Genomic DNA, 18,314 nt, shown 5'->3' with positions numbered 1-18,314 from the left:
CAAGTACTAAACTGCTCTCCCCCAAAACAGTTGTGACTCCTAAGAAGCCTGAGTATCCTGGTAAGTCTGAGGATCCTGAGTCCTTAGGTAACCTCCTGACACATGAACTAAACCCAGGGAACGAGAAGGTAAAAAGCCACTGGACTGAAAGGAAAATCTCTCCAAGAAGGAATTTTACTTTCAGGGACTCCGTTGGTTTGCGGAGCCCTCTTGGGCCCCCAAGTGAAAGACCAACACCCCAGCGCCTGCTGCACACCGGGTGTGCCTGGCCAAGGTGCATTACAGCGGTGTCTCTTGTGTACACACACACACATACAGGCACACGCACACGTCTGGCTTCCTCTAGTTCCCTCTGCCAGTGACCGGCCAGAAGGTGCCGGCATCCACTCGCGAAGCCTCAGCTCCTCCCGGAGCCACTTGCACGCTCCTCTGTTACACCCAGGAAGAGCCCAGCAACTCCGATACCTGCTCGGCACGCTCCTGGGGTCGGGGGGCTGCAGCCCCGCTCCGTGAGAATGCACAGGCATCCTCCACGCCCTACGAGACGCTCCCCCCACCCCACGCCCCGAGCACCCCGCAACCCCGCACCCCTGCGCCCCCCGCACCCGGACCACTCACGCTTTCCGAGAAGAGCCGCGACGCGGGGGCAAACGGGCTGCTTCCCTCCGTCCTCCGGAGCGGGGTTGGCGGCGGGGCCGGCAGGATCCCGACCCAGAAGCGGGGCCGGTGTCGCCCCACGGGGCGGGCCCCCCACGAGTCTCTTCCGCGCTGCCGGGGCAGAGGCGGCGGCGGCGGCGGCAGCGGCCCCGCTTTACCTCCGCTTTTCCTCTTCCTGGGTCTCTTCAGGCTGCGGCTTCTGCCCGTCCTGGGCCACTCACTTGTCCCGGGCCCGGCCCGTCGGGAAGGCTCCGGCGTGGCGGGGGGTGTCAGAAAGTTTCCTCGGCGCAGAGGCGGCGGCCGGCCCCCCGGGTCCCCCCCGGCCCCGCCGCCCTCGGGGCAGGGGCGGGGGAGGGGGCTCTAAGAACTCCTCGCGGAGTCCCGCCGAGGGGCCGGGGGGCCGGCGGCGAGCCCAGGGGGCGGGCCCCCCCCCCTCAGGGGGCACCGGGGAGGGGGGGGAGGGTGCGGAACGGACGGCGGCGCCGGTCCTGCTCTCCCGCCGCCCCGGCCGCCGCTTCACATCGGGGTCCCCGCCCCCCCGGCCGGGGGGTGGCTGCGGCGCTGGGGGCCCCGGCGCATACACTCCGCGGCGGGATGCTACGGCCGCGGGCGGGGGGCCGAAGCCGCGGCGACGGGGGGGACCCGGCCGGCTCCGCTCGGCGCCGCCCCCGCTCCCGGCTCCCGCATGTGTCGCGGCGGGCGGGACCCCCCCTCCCGACACCTTGGGGGTCCCTCGTCCTGCGCGCCGGCTCCCGACCAGACGCTCCGGCTCGTCCCCGACGTGCTGTCGTCGCCGCCGCTGCCGCCGAGCCGCTGCCTCGTCCCGACTCGAGGTCGCCGCCTCCCTGCCCCCCCGAGCCGCCGCCGCCGGCTCGGGCTCGGGCTCCGGCTGGGGCTCCGGCTCCGGCGTGTGTGTGTCTGTGTGTGTGTGTGCAGCCGCCGCTGCCGGCCGGGAAGGTGAGGGCGGGGAGAGGCGGCCCGGCGCGGGGCGGAGGTCTCGGCGGCCGCCGGCGCCCGGGAGCTGGCTCTGGCCGAGGCGCGCTCGCTCTCACGCTCGCGGCGGCGGCGCCCGGAGCTCAGCTCGCTGTCTCGCTCGCACTGTGCGGGGCTCTCGCCTCACTCCAGAGAGAGAGGGAGAGAGAGAGCGAGAGCGAGAGAGAGGGGCGGGAGGAGGGCGGCGCAGCCCGATGACGCACGTCGCCTAGCAACCACTCTCCTCCCCCCGCCCTGGCCGGGCCGCTCCCAGCCTGCCTCCGCGGGACTTTTTTTTTTTTTCCCCTTTCCCCTTTCTAACCACCCCGCCCTGGGCGACTCGGGCGCGCGGTGATGACGCGCCAAGGGAAGAGGAAGTCGGGGAGCGGCGAGCGGGGTGGGTGCGCCACGGGCCGCGGGACTCGCCGCCGCCGCCGCTGCCGCCGCCGCCGCCTCTACGGCCGCGTCAGAACTGAAGAGAGGAAGGGGAGGAGCCGAGAGGAGCCCCAGCTGCCGCCCGATCCTCGCCCTGACCTCGGGACGGCCGGGAGGGCTCGCGCCCGCGCCGCGTCCTTCGGGGCAGGGCGGGGGTGACCGCTCCTCCGGGGAGCGGCCCGCACGGCCCCAACACCCCAGCCTGGGCTCGGCCGCGCACCACCGGGAGGTGAGGCCTTTGGCCCCCGAGCGGCCACTCGCAAGGCCAGGCGGAGCGGGACGTGCCGCCGCAGGACCGCTGCACCTGCTGGCGGGGGAGCCGGCGCCCCACCCTCTCCGGGGTGTGGGGTGAGACCCGGCGCCCAATAGCGCGTGGTCGGGCGAGCCAAAGTTTGTTGCGTGAATGAATGAAGGCAGGCTGCGCTCACGTGGCCCGCGTGGAGCTCCGAGCTGCCGGTGGAAGACGCGAGCGCTGCATCGCAATGTGGAGCTCAAGAGTTGCAAGGCGGACCTTCCCCCGCACCCCCCCAGCCCGGGTGGAGGCAGTGGGGTGCGGACGGAGCGCGGAATCCCGAGTCTTGGAAGTGCAAAAGCCGGCCGGCTCTGGGAGGTGGTGAAAGGCTATGTGACTTTTTTTTTTTCTTTTTTCCTTCCAGGAGAACTTAGAAGTGCCTTGCCTTTAGGAATCGTTGTTGCTTTCTGGCTTGAGGTTTTGGGGGAGAGGTGGGTTGCTAATCAAAAACACGTGGCCTGGGTTTCAGGTTTGACTCAAAGCCTAGTTCCTTTCGAAAATAAATAATTAAACTCTTATGCAGCTTTTTTCCTACAGATGTTAGCCCGCGAAGTAAATTCCAGTAAAAACTCGAGAAAGTTGAAAGTGTAGTTCTCTAAGAAAATTAACTGCAAGATAAAAGGCCCGGAATCCGCTGTAATCTGTCTTGAACCTGCCCTGGTGAGGAGTGTGAGGATGAGATAAAAGCAGCAGCAAATGATGAAAGGAAGCCGATGCCACACTTCCCTTGCCAGCATACCCCACTCTCTTGAAAGTGACTGGATATTACAAGGTTCTCCACCTTTGGATAGGAGTGAGTGTATGGTAGGCAGATTGGGAAGCAAGGAGAGGGGGTGTGCCACCACTGCCCCACCAGACACAAACAGCAGACTAAGGAAATTGCTGAGTAAATCCTGGAGGTCGTTTTTTTTTTTTTTAAGAATGCCCAAAAGGCAGTGGCCAGCTGGAGGAGGAAGACACAGAAACCAGGAGACTTGAAGAGTAGCAGCCAAGTTAGCTGCCCCTGATCTGAAGCTCCAAGAGCCCGCTAACTGTCCTGTTTATGTTGCCCAGGATTTGACCGGCTACAAGTCCAATCCCCTGTCCTGCCCTTCTGAGTAAGACAGAATCTCCTCACCCAGCCACATCCCCACTTGGATACAAAATTTTTTTTTCAAGTTTTGGTTTTGTTCTGTGTATTAGTTTGGTGGAAGCTAGTGGATTTAAATACACAAATTAGGGGGGAGGAAGGATAGTGCATCTGAGAGTATAAAGAGGGTTCTGCCTAAAATGAGTGCAAATGTCAGATTCTACAACCTAGCAAAGAAATTTGTGCCACATGAACAGTTTTTGGGCATTCGGGTCTGATTTCTTTGTCAGAAACTTCACCTTAGAATCTTAGTTGTTAGGGCAGAGAGATACAACAACAAGCAGGTAAGGCTCTTGCCTTGCATGCAGCCAGCCCAAATTCTATCGCTGGCACCACATGTGGTACCCAGAGGGCCACCAAGAGTGTTCCCTGAGCACAGAGCCAGGAGTAAACCCTGAGCACTGCTGGGTATGACCCAAAAGAAAAAGAATCTTAGTTCTGGGAAACAGACTAGGACTCTCCAGTCCTCAGCCACCTACTTATGAAGTAACAGCTGCCCCCAGCTTACTGGGCAAAATCACCCACCTCATCAGCAGCTTTCTAGCAGGAGGAAACAGCTGGAACAGACTGGAGAGGAGGAAGTTCATACTTGCAGAACTTGGTCCACCTCTCTTTCCTCATCTTTCTCAGTTTAGAGAAAACACCTCGTTAATTCAAAATTGGAAAAAAAAATCTGAAGTTTTAGGTAACCAGAGTTCTTTGCCTGTTTCATCAATTTGTTTGTGATAAAGATCTGCAGACTAGGTTGAAATACAACAAAGGGGCATTTGTATAAGGGTGCTTTTCTCCTACTCTTGAAAGTGAGCTCATATGAGAAACTATTTAATCAATGTTTTATTATCCCACATCAGTGGTTTTTACTGTCCAAGATTTCATAAGCTCAATTATCTGGCAAAATTTCTTTCCAGAAATGCCATATACAGTATTCAATTACTTTTTGTGTTTATTTTTTCATTGTGAAATATACACTGAAATGCACAAAGCAGTTATTCAGTATAATGAGTAGTTTTAAAAGAAACCTTGGTGTCAAAAAACCAACCAGTGGCCTGAATCCCCTGGTGACCTCCAGAACACTCTCCCTCCAGAGGAAACGGTTATTCTAACTTGTCTGATAATCAGCTCCCCACTTTTTTTTCTATTGTTTGACAAAAGTGCACATCCCCTAAACAACATACTGTTTCCTTTGGCCCTTTTTTTTTTTAACTTCAGTAAATGAAACATGTCATCTGTTGTGCTTTCCTCTTTATTCAACATCATTTCTGATATATGTGCGTTCTGGGTTGTGGTCTAGCTGCAGTGTGGCATATGTCATTGCTGTGTCTCCGGGGTTCCATTGCCACAGTATGCCACAGTTTACTTAGCCAGTTTGTGGCTGATGGACATTGGGGCTGCTCCCAGTTTGGAGCTGCTGTCAGTGCTCCTGTTTTCTCTCTGCAGTCTGGTACACACTGGAGTGGTTGTGGTTATCACAAACGGAAATAAGAAATGCAGAGCTAGTCTAAATACTGGTGCCAGATGCATGAACTCCGAATTTCATGCCCTCCTCATCACTTGGTGCTGTCAGGCACTTGCAGTTTCTGCCAGTCTGGTTATATAGTGGGTTAGCATTATGAAATTAATTTACATTTCCCTAATGACTGATGCTGTTAAGTGTTTAAAAGCACAAATCAACTAGCCATTTGGATTTCCTCTTTGTGAAACATGCCCTGTGTAATAATGTGAGAAATCTTCAGAGATTTGCCAAACTTCACTCTGATGCCTCATCTCTATGATACTTGAGTCTCCAGTTTCCCTTTTGGAGTCCACACTGGGATAATAAATTTCTGCGAAGGTAATGCCACGAAATTGTTTCTGGTGCAAGTTCTTTCCAAAATAAAATTAGGCAGGAGAGATAATTGGATAAGATATAAGATGCTTTCCTTGTGTGTAGCCAATCCAGTTCAATTCCCCGCTGCATGTGGTCCCCTAAGCACTGCCAGGTGTGGTCTGTTCCCCACCCCACCCCCGGTAGCATTCCCCCTCCCCTGCAAAAAAACTGATATGATTATCAATTTCTTAAGCATCAGACTAAAGGACTTTATTCTTTACTTTCCCACTTTCCCAAATTATGCCCCTGTTTTCAACTATTAATTGCTGGCCTCCCTCATAGAGGTTATTCTTGTTGAGATCTACTTTCTCTCAAGTAACAATTTTTACTCTTTTGCATCTAAAGTCTCTTCTTTGTTGCTTTGTGTGTGTAACTATGTAATAAATTGTTTCCTCAGTACCTTCCGCCCCTCCCCCCCAGAATCATTGATTTTATAAAACTTTTAACTGGGCTGTTTCCTTTTTGTCCTAAAGTTCCTGCTAAAAACAAATGGTTTGCTGCTACTAAGGTTTTGTTTGGGAGGAGGGGAGTCTCAGGGACCCTGAGGGTCCTTTCCTGCAATACTTTGCCAACCCTAATGGATAGTTCAGTGCTCGGGCCCAGGAACTTGATTCTGTGGTCCTACCTGGGCCACACTCACCAGTGCTGGGATGGCCAACGAAGCCACGCCCAGGGCTGCTCCTCCTGAGCTGGGGACAGGATACTATTCAGTGCTGGGGATCGAACTTGAGGTCTTGCCAGCAAGGCATGTTCCAGGCTTCATTGAGCTCTCTCCCCAGGCCCCAATGCTATTTCAGTTTCAGTCATTAATACCAAATGCATACCAACCATGTCACCACATACAGATGTTCCCAACATACTCTATTTGCTTTCATCGTTACCTTATCTGTCAGTTCTTTGCTTTGAGTTAATGATATTTTGAAATTGGAGGAAGACGAGGCCCATAGAAATGAAATAACTTGCCCAGGGTCAAAAGAACATGTGATTAGGATGCCTGGCCTCCAGCCCACATGGTCGACTAGAGTCTGTCATTCTCTCTTGGTGACTCAGCCTTCTGGTGTGGTAAGGGAGATTGATTCCCTTGGTCTACAGGATGGTGTTCATGCCCATATGCTAAGCTCTAATTGTACCACTGAGTGCATTTATTTTAAGCCTAACGGCTTTGAGATCAGATTAAGATTGATATAATTAAATTTCAAAGGATTTCAGATTAATGATACTAATAGTGCTAAAAGGGGATTACATGGAAAATTTGTTTAAAATAAGGTTTTGTCACTCACTCTTGCATTCCCTATGGCCAGTCTTTCACCAGGCAGATCCGCCTCTTCATCCTGACACAAAACCTGAGAGGGAAATGGCATGAAAGAAAAGTGGTTAGTGACATCACTGGGTCGTGCTGTGAATGCCCTTGAATTCAGTGCTCAGATGCTGATCATTTTAGAATACCGTTTGAAATGTCTGAGGCGGGGCTGGAGCCATAGTACTGTGGGTAGGCAATTGCCTTGTGCACAGCAAACCGAGGTCCAATCCTTAGCACCTCATTCAATCCTCCAAACTCTGCCAGGAGTGATCCCTGAGCATAGAGCCAGGAGTAAGCCCTGAGCACTGCCAGGTGTGTCCCCCACCCAGAAAAATGGGGGAGATAAACATAGAAATGTTAAAATAGGCTTAGATGTAACACCATTGAAGAGTAAAAGCTTTAGAATGTGTGGCATGAAATTCAGAAGTCAATTAACAATAGTTAGCAAAGTTACCAGATAGGTAACTCATTTTACCTCTTTTATTGTGGGGAAGGGGGAAGGCAGTAAAATAAAGGGTTAAACTAACAGTCTTCCCAGTGATTTCACTATCCAAGGAAGTAATCTATATTGATCAGCCACCTCTCCCCACATGACTAAGTGTGGGCCACAGTGCAATCCCTGGCCTCCTGGAGTTTGCTGTTTGATCTATAGTATCTGCCAGATTTGAAAATTGACCCCAGCCATGCCTACCTACCTGTTCTTTATGCATACCTGATGTTGTATTCCGGGAAGATGTGTTGACTTTCATTCTCTGGACAAATAAAGACATGACCGTGTGCTTTTGTTCAGGTTTCATTATGTTATAAACAAATATTTTGACACAGGCTGGGTAGCAGGGATGGAGTTCAAGACCTCATGCTTCGTTCTCCTGGAAGCTTCCTAAATCCACTGATTCCTAAATTCATTCCTAAATCCATTCCTGAGCCATTAACCCAGGATCTTTTATTTTTTTAATTTTTATTAGTGAAACACCATGAGGTACGGTTGTAGACTTACAAATTCTTGTGCTTGGGTTTCAGTTATACAATGATCAAGTACTCATCCCTCCACCAGTGCCCATTTTCCACCATCACGGGTTCCAGTATCCCTCACACACCCCCATCCCCCTATCCCACCCTGCCTCTGTGGCAGGGCATTCCCTTTTGTTCTCTCTCTCCTTTTGGGTGTTTTGGTTTACAAAAGATAGGAGACTAACACCCAAGAGTGGCCGAGATTACTACCAGGAATTTTGCTCTTTGGCTTGGAGGCCAGCCACACATGCTAGGGGGAAAGGGAGCTCAGCTAGAGAAGGGAGCCCCAAATAAAGGGTGTTGGGAGGATCCTCCCAGGATGGGAGAAGCATGCTGAAAGTAGACTATAGACCAAACATGATTGACCCAGGCTCTTTTTTGTAGGGAAACATCAACAGCACTTCTGTCCTTTGGAATACATCAGCACACGTGACTGTACTGGGTTCGAACTCAGGACCCTGTGTTTGCTAAGAAAGTGCACTGAGGCATATTTGGGGCCCCAACTTTATAGTTCTTATCACAGTTTATTCTCTACTTGCCCTTCAGGCTATCAGGGCACCTACTTAGCTCTGCAAATTGATTGTTACCCTTTCCCTAGGAATCCATTTCACCAGCACCCAGAGTCTGGCACTGCTAATAGGACTTAGCTGATCCAAAAAAAGACAGAACATTTCTCAAGAACCTAGAATATGCAGTCATTTTATTTACACTTCCTGAATCCTGCAAGGTAGATGCAAGACACCCTTGGTCCTTTTCTTCTTCCTGGCCACATGGGGATTTAAGGCTTCCTCTTCAGAACCTTTCAAGGTTTCATTTTCAAGATAAAGAAACTTTTCAGGGTTTCATTTCCAAGAGAGCCTGGGGTTCTCCGGTTTCGGTCCAGAGTTTGCTATCTCTTTAGACAGATAAAATGGAATAACCTACCATCTTATTTGCTGTGAAAGGGCAGAACCAGAACCTCATGCCTTCAGGTGGCTTCTTCAAATCACAGTTGACCCTTGAAACACAGGTTTGAATTGAGCAGGACCATTTGTACCTGTACAGGGCTATGAGTTCGAATCTTAAGTACAATCCCACAGGCTGAGTACAGTCTTGGCAGCACTGCCCTTGGGGATCCCCAGTGTTGCAATAAAACATGAGATCTCTGGGACAGACGTGATAGTACAGAGGGTAGAGAACTTGCTTTGCATACAGCTAACCTGGCTTCAATCCCCAGAATTCTATATAATCCACTGAGTCCCACCAGGAGTAATCCCTGAGCATGCCAGGTGTGGCTAACTCCACTCCCCAAATAATTTGAGATCTCCAGCACACCACCACCCACAAGGCAAGCACCACAACCAAAGTTTGTGCAAACCCTGATCAATGCAATGAAGGAGAGAGAAGAGGAAAAAGTTAAAAAATACAAAATCCATTAGTAGACTCTTCTTTTGTTTCTTTTTTTTATGGGGGGTGGGGAATTTCTAAGTAACACCCAGTAGTCCTTAAGGACTTCCTGGTTTTGTGCTCTAGAGTGACCCCTGGCAGTGCTTGGGGGCGGGGGAGGGGAGGGGTGAACCGGGACCATATGTGGTGCTATAATCAAGCCAGGATAAGCTGCGTGCAAGGCAGGCCTTAACCTCTGCATTATCGATCTGGCCTGCAATATTCACTTGTAGGGAGGGAGCTTCAGGTGGGCACAGCTGCTTTGGGATACTATCAGGTACCCAGTGTTTCCCTCTTCCATCTGCATTATCATGCACATGAGTCTAACTGTTATCATCTAGCCTGTGGGCTCATGAGTCACTCATGCGTTACTCTTGGTTCCTCCAGAGTAACACCCACGTTGCTGACTTTCCAGAGGAGGAAAGGGTAGTCCCTGGTGGAGGGAAAATGATGCTTTTCCTGACATTTCCAGCACAGTCTGGTTAGCCTCATTGCTGGAGCGTTGTCCTGAGACCATGCTAAGTGCTAAAGAAGACAGAAGTATTTCACCTGGGCATTGTTGCCCGGAGGGAGGTTGAAGTTCAATTTACAAGGGAAATGGGAAGGATACAGATAAGGTGTAGGAAACCGGCTGAGTCTGGCATAGCCTTTGACTGTCTACTTCAACTGCAGTGACAACGCTCAATGACTAATAGAAATTGAAGTTTCATGATGCTGTAGAAACCCTGAGATCCAGAAGGCTTTAGCACTGTGGAATTAGAGTAAGGATTCTTTCTCTTCTGGGCCATGGGCAACCCACTTCTCATTGTACCCTACCCAGACAAAGATCTTGCAACAGCCATCTCTCTCCTGGTGCATTAAGGCACTAATCCTCCACATGAGGGTTTCATCCTCGTTAACTTCTCTGACCCTAATTACTCTTACAGGTCCTAACTCCCGACCATCACATGGGAGAGAAGAAGGAATCACATTTCAAAAGTGCTCATTCTATTCATGATAGCCTTAAAGATGTTTTTCCCTAAAAGATGATCTGTCCTATGGGGGTATGGTGCCATCAGCAGGTCAACCTGCACCTGTGGAACGAGTGCATAAGCAGCCTGATGGTGCCTTCAGACTTTCAGATACCCCAAAATTGCCACTGTGCCTTTGGCCAGACCCCAACAACTTGGGGCCAAGTTTACCAAGAAATTTAACGGCCAAAAGTTGGGTATGTGGGAGACACACCCACAAACCACCTCCTGCTCAGCTATATAAGCCCATTTATTAGCCTTATTTCAGAGACCCATAAATCTCAAAAGAGATCAAAAGATGCAGTTAGGACTTATAGCGCAGAGGTAGGCAGGAACCCTTGACTGAGAGCTACAGGCCCACATGGATCAGGACTGGGCCTCCTCCCCACCACATCCCCAGTTTTCCAATAGCTTGGCTGTCACACCCACAAACTGTACCCGGAGCCATGTAATCTCATCAACAGCCAAGACCCAGGGACTATAAACTAAAACTCCCAAAGAGAGCACCACAGAATGTTCTGACCCCACACCAGGCTTCCTTCACCGGGGCACCCCAGAGGTGGGTGAGTGAGAGTCCTCCCCACCCCAAGAGACCCAACTCTGGCAGTCAAAAACCTCCACAACCCAACCGCCACCACACTTAAGGCCACTCCTCATGCACTCAGACCGATCCTCACATATGAGTAAACATATTCCTGGACACATCATAAAACACTCCCTACCCATTTTCCAGAATTACCACACCACATTTGATGGGGTTCAGATAGTAGACAACAATTCATAGAGGAAAATATATATCTATATATGCATATATACTTATTTCAGATATATATATCAAAGCTCACATCACCCAAAGTTTAACAACATGTTAGTGATATCCTATAGAATGTCTTAATGGCTCCTGCCAAAATAGAACAGTCTTCACACTGTTTCCGATATGAACACTTTTTTGTAAGCATGTTCAGCAATTCTTCATAACTGACAATACAAAATATATTATTTCAGTTGTGTTTTGGGACAGGGATTGGGGTTTGGGATGGAAACATCCGTATTTGGTGGTGGGAAGGTGTAATGGTGGTGGGATTGGTGTTTGAATATTGAATGTAATCAAACATTGTGAAATAACTTATAAAATTTTTTAAAAAATTACAAAAAACAAAGTAATGTGGAGTTCATGCCCAATTCAGTCAGCTTAATCAATGGCTGAATAGCAGTGCTCCTACATTATATATATATATATATATATATATATATATATATATATAAAAAGATGATCTGTCCTAAAGATAAAAATGCTACTGTCTAAACCCAAGAAATTGAAACCATAGTTTTGTTCTAATCAGCAATTTTCCCCATCACTTTGCACACAAATATTGGTAATTGTAAAATTTCTCTTTTGTCTTCGTGTAGCATACAAATTCTGGCAATATTACTTCAGGAGCATTTGTCAATTAATGAATTTATAATCCAAAATCAGTAAGCCCTCAGTCTTTTTACATCATTGGAAAAATATCTTTAGTGATAGCCTTCAGGAAGAGAGTGAAGGAGAGTCTCCAAAGTAGTGGGTGGAGCTCCTGGGCCCCTCCCAGTGATCTTGGTTAACTGGGCAAGCAGTTCAGTGCAAGGGTCCAAGGACAGTGTGCTTCTCAGGCCCTGGGAGTCACTGTGCCAGGGATTGCCACATTTAGTGGCCTCCAATCCCAGCAGTGCTCAGGGATTGATCACATGCTCTTCAACCCCAATACTATTTCTCAAGTCTCTTAGTAGTTGTATTTAAGGTTTTCTTTTAAGACCTATGTGTGAGAATAATTAAAATTCCATTTCTCTTTTAACTGAATAACATACATTACTTAAGTTCATTTCAAAACAACCTGAAATGTACACAACATTTGCAAGTATTGTACAAAGAACTGTTTCTTCTCTCAAATCACTTGGAAGTAAGGTGCCAACCTGATGGCCCCTGACCCCCAAATATTGATTTCAGGACATTGTTCTTCACAATCACAATTCCAGCTTCAAAATCAGGAAAGGGTCTGAAGAGATGGTTCAAGCGGTGGAGCACGCGCCAGGCATAGGCCAAACCCCGAGTTCAATCCCTGGCACTGCAGAGCCCTTCAAACCCCTCCAGTGTAGCCCTGGTGGCATCTGAGCATCTACCCATGAGGCCTGCAATGTTGGACCAAGGGTTGCAAAAAGTGATCTGAGCCCCAGAGAAGAATTGGGTGTGACCCCAAAAATACTGATACACATACATATAAAATATTAGATGCAGAATATATTGATAACTCTTGCATCTAATCCTGAAAGCTCTATTAAATGTCATCAATTTCCCCAGTAACTTTCTCAATAGGAAAGTTAAGGATTCACTGCAGGGGGCTGGAGTGACAGCATAATGGGGAGGGTGTTTGCTTTGCACTCAGCCGACCCAGGTTAGATCCCTGGCATCCCTGGAGCACTGCCAGGAGTGATACCTGAGCACAAAGCCAGGAGTCATCCCTGAGTATCAACAGCTGTGACCCAAAAAAGACAAAAAAAATAAAAAGAATTCATTTCAGAAGTGCTGTCTTTAACAATCACATCTCACTTTGCTTTAGTCTCCTGAGTCTGAATTGGTTCTTCAATTTTCTTTCTTGACGGTGATATTTTGCAGGGTAAAGGTAGGATTTGGGTCATACCCACCAGTACTCAGGGGCTATTCCTGGTTCTATGCTGAAGAGTGACCCTGGTAGTTCTCAGGGGGGCATAAGCAGTGCCAGGTATGCAACCAGGGTCTGCCACTCATACTTTTTAACTTCCTATATGATGTCTCTGGCTCCTACCTTGATGTTTGTGCAGATTACAGAAACTTTGTGGGTACTCTCAAGCTGGGTGAGTTTGTATCTAGGAAGACTATCACCAAAATGATGCTGTGTTTCTAATGTGTTTCATCAGGTGATATTCGGTTTCACTGAGTCCCGAGACAATATTTACTTTAATCATGTAATTTAAATGATGTCTGCCAGACCACAATAAAGTCACTATTTTTCCCTGCTTGGAATTTTAAATTGTTAATTTTGTAAGAATGTGCTTTAGATATTAAATAAATTTTTCATTTCTCATCATACATTCATTCTTTTGTGTTATGTATATCGTATGGCCTCATGGTTTCCTGTTTTGTTCAATGGAGAATTGGGTGTGACTCCAAAAAGAAAAGCAGAGTATATTCATAACTCCTGTACCTACTCCAGAAAGCTGCATTAAATGTTATATGTTGAATTTTTATTTTGAAGCTTAAATTGTCCATGTTTTCTTTTCTTTGTGAGTCTCAAATTACTATACATAGCATAAATATGATCCATACAATGATTTCTGATATGCTAAATATTTTCAGTATTTTTCTAGGCCCATACTGGAATTCTGCCATTAAACCCTGACTTCTTTACATGTGCAAATTGTTCAGAACCCATGATCTTTAGCAAACTAATGGCTGGATTTCACCAAATGTTGTAACAGATGCAAACATTCAGTCTCTTGTCCACAAGCAGCCAAAATTGAAAGCAAAGGACTAAAGAGCCAGAACCCATGATGTCGAGGTTAGGTAAAGGTAAAGGCCCTCCCGTTGTTCATCGATTTGCTCGAGCAGGCCCAGTAACGTCTCCATTGGAGATTTTGTTGTTACTGTGTTTGGCATATCGAATACAACACGCCGTGTGGGCGAGATACTCTCGGTAGCTTGCCTGGCTCTCCGAGAGGGGCGGAGGAATCGAACTAGGGTCGGCCATGTTGGCTGCGTGCAAGGCAAACGCCCTACCGCTGTGCTATCGCTCCAGCCCAACATTGAGGCCATTCTACAGATATGTTGTCATCCATCCTGTGAGTCCACACTGGTAACTTTTAATTCCAATCCAACACCTGAGGGTCAATTCTCTCTTTCTCCTCCTATAGATTCATAACTCTGCTCTAGGTTGGCTGGCTCCCACAGTCCGTGACACCTGTATTTATAAGACCTACCACTCCGAACACACCAAATTTGCAATACTACCACATTTGCCCTTGTCTGTGGGGATCCCTTCCTTTGCCTACATGTGCTTGTCAAGTGTCCCTCATGGAGAGAGCTCAGCAGCCATCCTGGGCTCTGACCCCTTCGACACTGCACTGTGGGGACAACCTCTTCCACTTGCTTGCGGTCTGCCCCATGCCTTGCCAGTCCTACAGCTGAAGAAGATCTGATCCTCCCCCATGACCAGCCATGAGCACCCTGCCCAGTCCATCCCCACACCAGCCCTTTCCCCTGTGGGGTAACCTCCTCACCCTGCTCACCACATGGAAGCATTTGGGTGGGGAGGCTGCTGGGACCAAATATGGTTGTCCTTGACTTTTTTGGATTCTATACTCAAGAGTGAGCCCTGGAGATGCTTTGGGGGATAGTATGAATTCCTTGGGACAGAACAGAGGTCAGCTGCATTTAATGCAAGTACCACCCCCTCCCCTGCACTGTCTCTCCACCCCAGAAATTCCTTTCTTGGGGGAAGGGAGAAATAGATCTGGCGGTACCCAGGGGCCACTCCTAACTCAGTGCGCACTCCTGGCTCTCTGATCAAGATTCATGCCTGGCAGTGCACCAGGGGGACTACATACAGTGCTGGGGATCAAACAGGGTCATGGTCACAGCCACATGCTTGGGAAGCGCTTTGATTTTTTCACTGTCTCTCCAGCCTCTATGAAGTATATTATTCTTACTAATAATGTTTCACTTGAGGTTTTTACTGTGAAAAAAGATTCTGCCAGAAACAGCTGATTTTTTTAATCACGTTGCATTGAGCCAGTTCTAACCATTGATTTCTGAATAAAAATGAAAAAAAATTTAAGTCAAAATTAGAAATGTAGACTACTTTTAAAACCTATGTTTGCTTCCACTTTCCTCAGTGCTTCCTAAAATAACAGCAAAGACATAAAAAGGGCAGAAAAATTCTCTGAAAAGGAAGGGAAAGCCTAAGTCTGTGGGATCAGTCAGCTAAACTTTGATTCAGGACTCCAGAAAATTTCCCAAATTGAAGTCTCTTGCCTCAGGAGGCCTGGATGGTGGGTAAAACAGAAGATGGACTAATCCAAAGCCAATCAAAGATCACCAAACAATTGAGGATAGTCTAATATGATAGCAAAGAAAGAAAGCTAGCCTGGAGAAGACAAACAATATAAAAGAAAGGTATCCAAGATTGTGATAAAACTACTTTAAATTCAAAGGAATGGAATGCTGTGTGTGGGTTGCTTTCGTGTGTGTATGTATGTACAAGCATGTTTGCTCACATGTCTTAGAATAATTAAATTCCTCTTCAACAATAGGTGCTTAATAGAGGACAAGAATGTCTTGACTTGAAAATCTATGACCAACATAGCTGTTTCAGTTGTTATTTAGATGCAAATACCAAGGGAGAAAATAATTAAAAGTGATTTCCTCCAAGAAAGCAATATTAAAAGAAGGGAAAGGCAAATGACTCTTGTTTTTCTTTACAAGCACCTATATTACTTCGATAAAAATAATAATTTAAATTTTAAACTGTGGAGTTCGAAATACCTTAATAAAGCACAATTTGAAAAGAGGACATGAGGATAGTGAATTTTACTGGTGCCTGCTCGAGTAAATTGTCGAACAACAGGGTAACTGTGATACAATGACACAGTGAATAATGTATTAATTAATCAAATTGATGAACAACGGGAGGACAGTGCTACAGTGCTATGGTGCTAATCAAATTAATTAATCTAACCTAATTACTACTACAAAAATACTACAGAATAATGGGCTTAAATAACACAAATTTAGGGCTAGGAATGTCTCTCAAAAGACTAATTTGCAAGCGATGCACAGAGAAGGTCCAAGTTCAAATTTTGACAACACATTGTCCCCTGAGCCCTGAGCCAAGAGCAGCCCCTGATCAGCATCAGGTGTGGCCTCAAAGCCAAAATAAATAGATGAGTAAACTTATATCCTCATTCTGGAGCCCAGATACACAAGTACAAAATGTTGGCAGGGTTAGTTGGGCTCTCTGAGGCCCCTTCCCTTGACTTGCAGACCTCTCACTACATCCTCCTGCAAACATTCCTCTATTGGCACTTATCCCTGGATCACTATCTTTTCCTATAGGAATACCATTATGTTGGATTAATGTGAGTTTCCAAAGAAAAGCATTGAGGTGCACAGGATTCCAGCATTTGGTGACTGAGAACCTTCCTCCTGACCTGCCCACAGTGACAGATGGACGAAGGACTAGGGGAACAGAGAATAGGGCCCCAGGCTGGTTGGTAGTCAGTTTATTCCTCTCTCCTACCCAGCATAGTTTGATTGCTCCCCTTGTAGCACAATCATATTCGTTTTGGTCATAGTCCCAGTCATCATAGTTCCATCATTCTAGTCTCCCTGTAGACCTCAAAGTCCTCTACTTCATTATATCTTCTTCCTCGCCTCTTATAGTCCTTTCTTTCCTCTTACAACACAGTTATATAGCAATCATGAAGGATGGGAGTACACATAGGTGGGGTTGAACATTGTCATAACAACAAACAGAGGTAAAGCCACTCCTTCAGGGAAGTTCTAGGAGATTAATTTTTTTTTACCCAAGGACAATAGAAAACTTTATTTTAAAAATCACAAATATTTATAATAGTCAAGAAATCGCATCTTCATAGTTAATTTTTTTCAGTTGTTATTTATTTATTTATTTTTCCTTAAATTTTTATTAGTGAAACACCATGAAGTACAGTTGTAGACTTACAAATTTTTGTGCTCGGGTTTCAGTTATACAATGATCGAATACCCATCCCTCCACCAGTGTCCAGTCTCCACCACCACTGATCCCAGTATCCCTCCCACCCCCCCCCCCCCCCATCCCACTCTACCTCTGTGGCAGGGCATTACCTTTTGTTATCTCTCTCCTTTTGAGTGCTGTGGTTTGCAAAAGAGACATGGAGTAACAATCATGTTCGGTCTATAGTATACTCTCATCATGCATCTCCCATCCTCAGAGGAACCTTCCAACACCCTTTATTTGGTGCTCCCTTCTCTATCTGAGCTGCCTTTTAGGTGATTAATTTGAGGACAAAATCCTCATCAGAGGGCTCATCACTCTAGATTACTAGGAGATCACTGAAGGGCAGGATTCCATCTAGGGTGTATTGGTTTCTCCTTTCTTCGGCTAGTAATCCATTTAACCAATCATAGGCAATTTACTTCTTATAATATTTCTAGTCATTTTTGTATGAACACCATAAGATATACTAAGAGAGCTTAAATATTGGCTCCTCCTGTGGACATCTCACTATATATCCCAGTTCACAGAACTCAGACCAGGTTAACCTTTCCTAACCCCAGCAGGGTCCTAATTCAGTTACTTCTTTTTGGGTCATGACAATTTGTCCCATGACCATGCTCTTAACTTATCCTTATGGTGCTTAGTTTGTCCCCTTTTTAATGCCAGGGTGGTTTACAGCTTGCCCTGGGTCCATCCAGTCCCTTTGTAGGGACCCTGCTTTTGGAGTGCTAGGAGCTATGGGCAACTGAGGCTTAAGTCAAGTAAATATGGATGCCCAGGAGTAAATATTATTTTGGAGTCAATTAACTCCCATGTTACAAAGCATAGCATCAACTGTCTTCCTGTGTCTATACAAAAAGGACATTGCTAAACCATGCAAGTGACACAAAGGAAAGAGAAAAGTAATATAGGATTATTAGTGCTTGATGGAATTGGCTGTGCCCCAAGGGCACTGTTGTGGGAGTAACTCAATAAACCTAAGCTCCCTGTGGGAGAAGCAAGGACAACCCAATGTTATCCAGCAGATTAAGACCCCAGCCCAATGACATTGTTTTACGCTAATAATCTCTTTTAAAACCATATCTTCAAATACAGTTACATTCTGAGGTAGTGGAGGTTGGAACTTTAATATATAAATTGGGGGAAACACAATTCAGTCTATTGTGCCTTCCTATAATACTCATTCATTAACTTATTTGTTAGACTCATTTTCCCCCCATGTTCAAACTTGTGCTAGGTTCTGAGGATTGAGAGGATCAAATGAGATCATGGTATTTTGGAAATTAACTGAAGAAAAAATTTTAATTAAGACATAGCCCACCCAATATAATGCTTTGCTTGGAGAAAATAATTAAGCTGAATGAAGTCAAATGAAGAAGATGGAAATTCTTTCAAAGGAAAAAATGAAGAGTGGGACACAGTTATTGA

General features: G+C 47.0%; 2 protein-coding genes across 3 annotated transcripts in view; one reads left to right on the top strand and one right to left on the bottom strand.

Moving 5' to 3' along the window:
• Positions 1 to 752, bottom strand: part of FBXW7 (F-box and WD repeat domain containing 7) — a 218,081-nt gene extending 217,329 nt beyond the window's left edge. For both annotated transcript variants that reach the window (XM_056118897.1, XM_056118898.1), the window contains exon 1: positions 615 to 752. The gene's annotated coding sequence lies outside the window, so the exon portion shown is untranslated. The remainder of the gene's footprint in view (positions 1 to 614) is intronic.
• On the top strand, positions 516 to 2,416 carry LOC130028281 (spidroin-2-like). Its single transcript, XM_056119030.1, has 2 exons — positions 516 to 1,757; positions 1,997 to 2,416. Exons 1-2 carry the CDS (start codon positions 516 to 518, stop codon positions 2,414 to 2,416), a joined length of 1,662 nt encoding a protein of 553 aa, XP_055975005.1.
• The last annotated feature ends 15,898 nt before the right edge of the window (positions 2,417 to 18,314 follow it).

Source organism: Sorex fumeus, unplaced genomic scaffold (genome assembly GCF_029834395.1).
Source record: "Sorex fumeus unplaced genomic scaffold, SorFum_2.1 ptg000039l, whole genome shotgun sequence".
Taxonomy (NCBI): domain Eukaryota; kingdom Metazoa; phylum Chordata; class Mammalia; order Eulipotyphla; family Soricidae; genus Sorex; species Sorex fumeus.
This window is presented reverse-complemented; position numbering and strand designations above follow the sequence as displayed.

Excerpts from the sequence above, each read along its gene's own strand:
- LOC130028281 (XM_056119030.1), top strand. The coding sequence starts at position 516 with ATGCACAGGCATCCTCCACGCCCTACGAGACGCTCCCCCCACCCCACG. Across the intron at positions 1,758-1,996 it reads CTCGCTGTCTCGCTCGCACT|GGAAGAGGAAGTCGGGGAGC; the intron begins GTGCGGGGCTCT and ends TGACGCGCCAAG.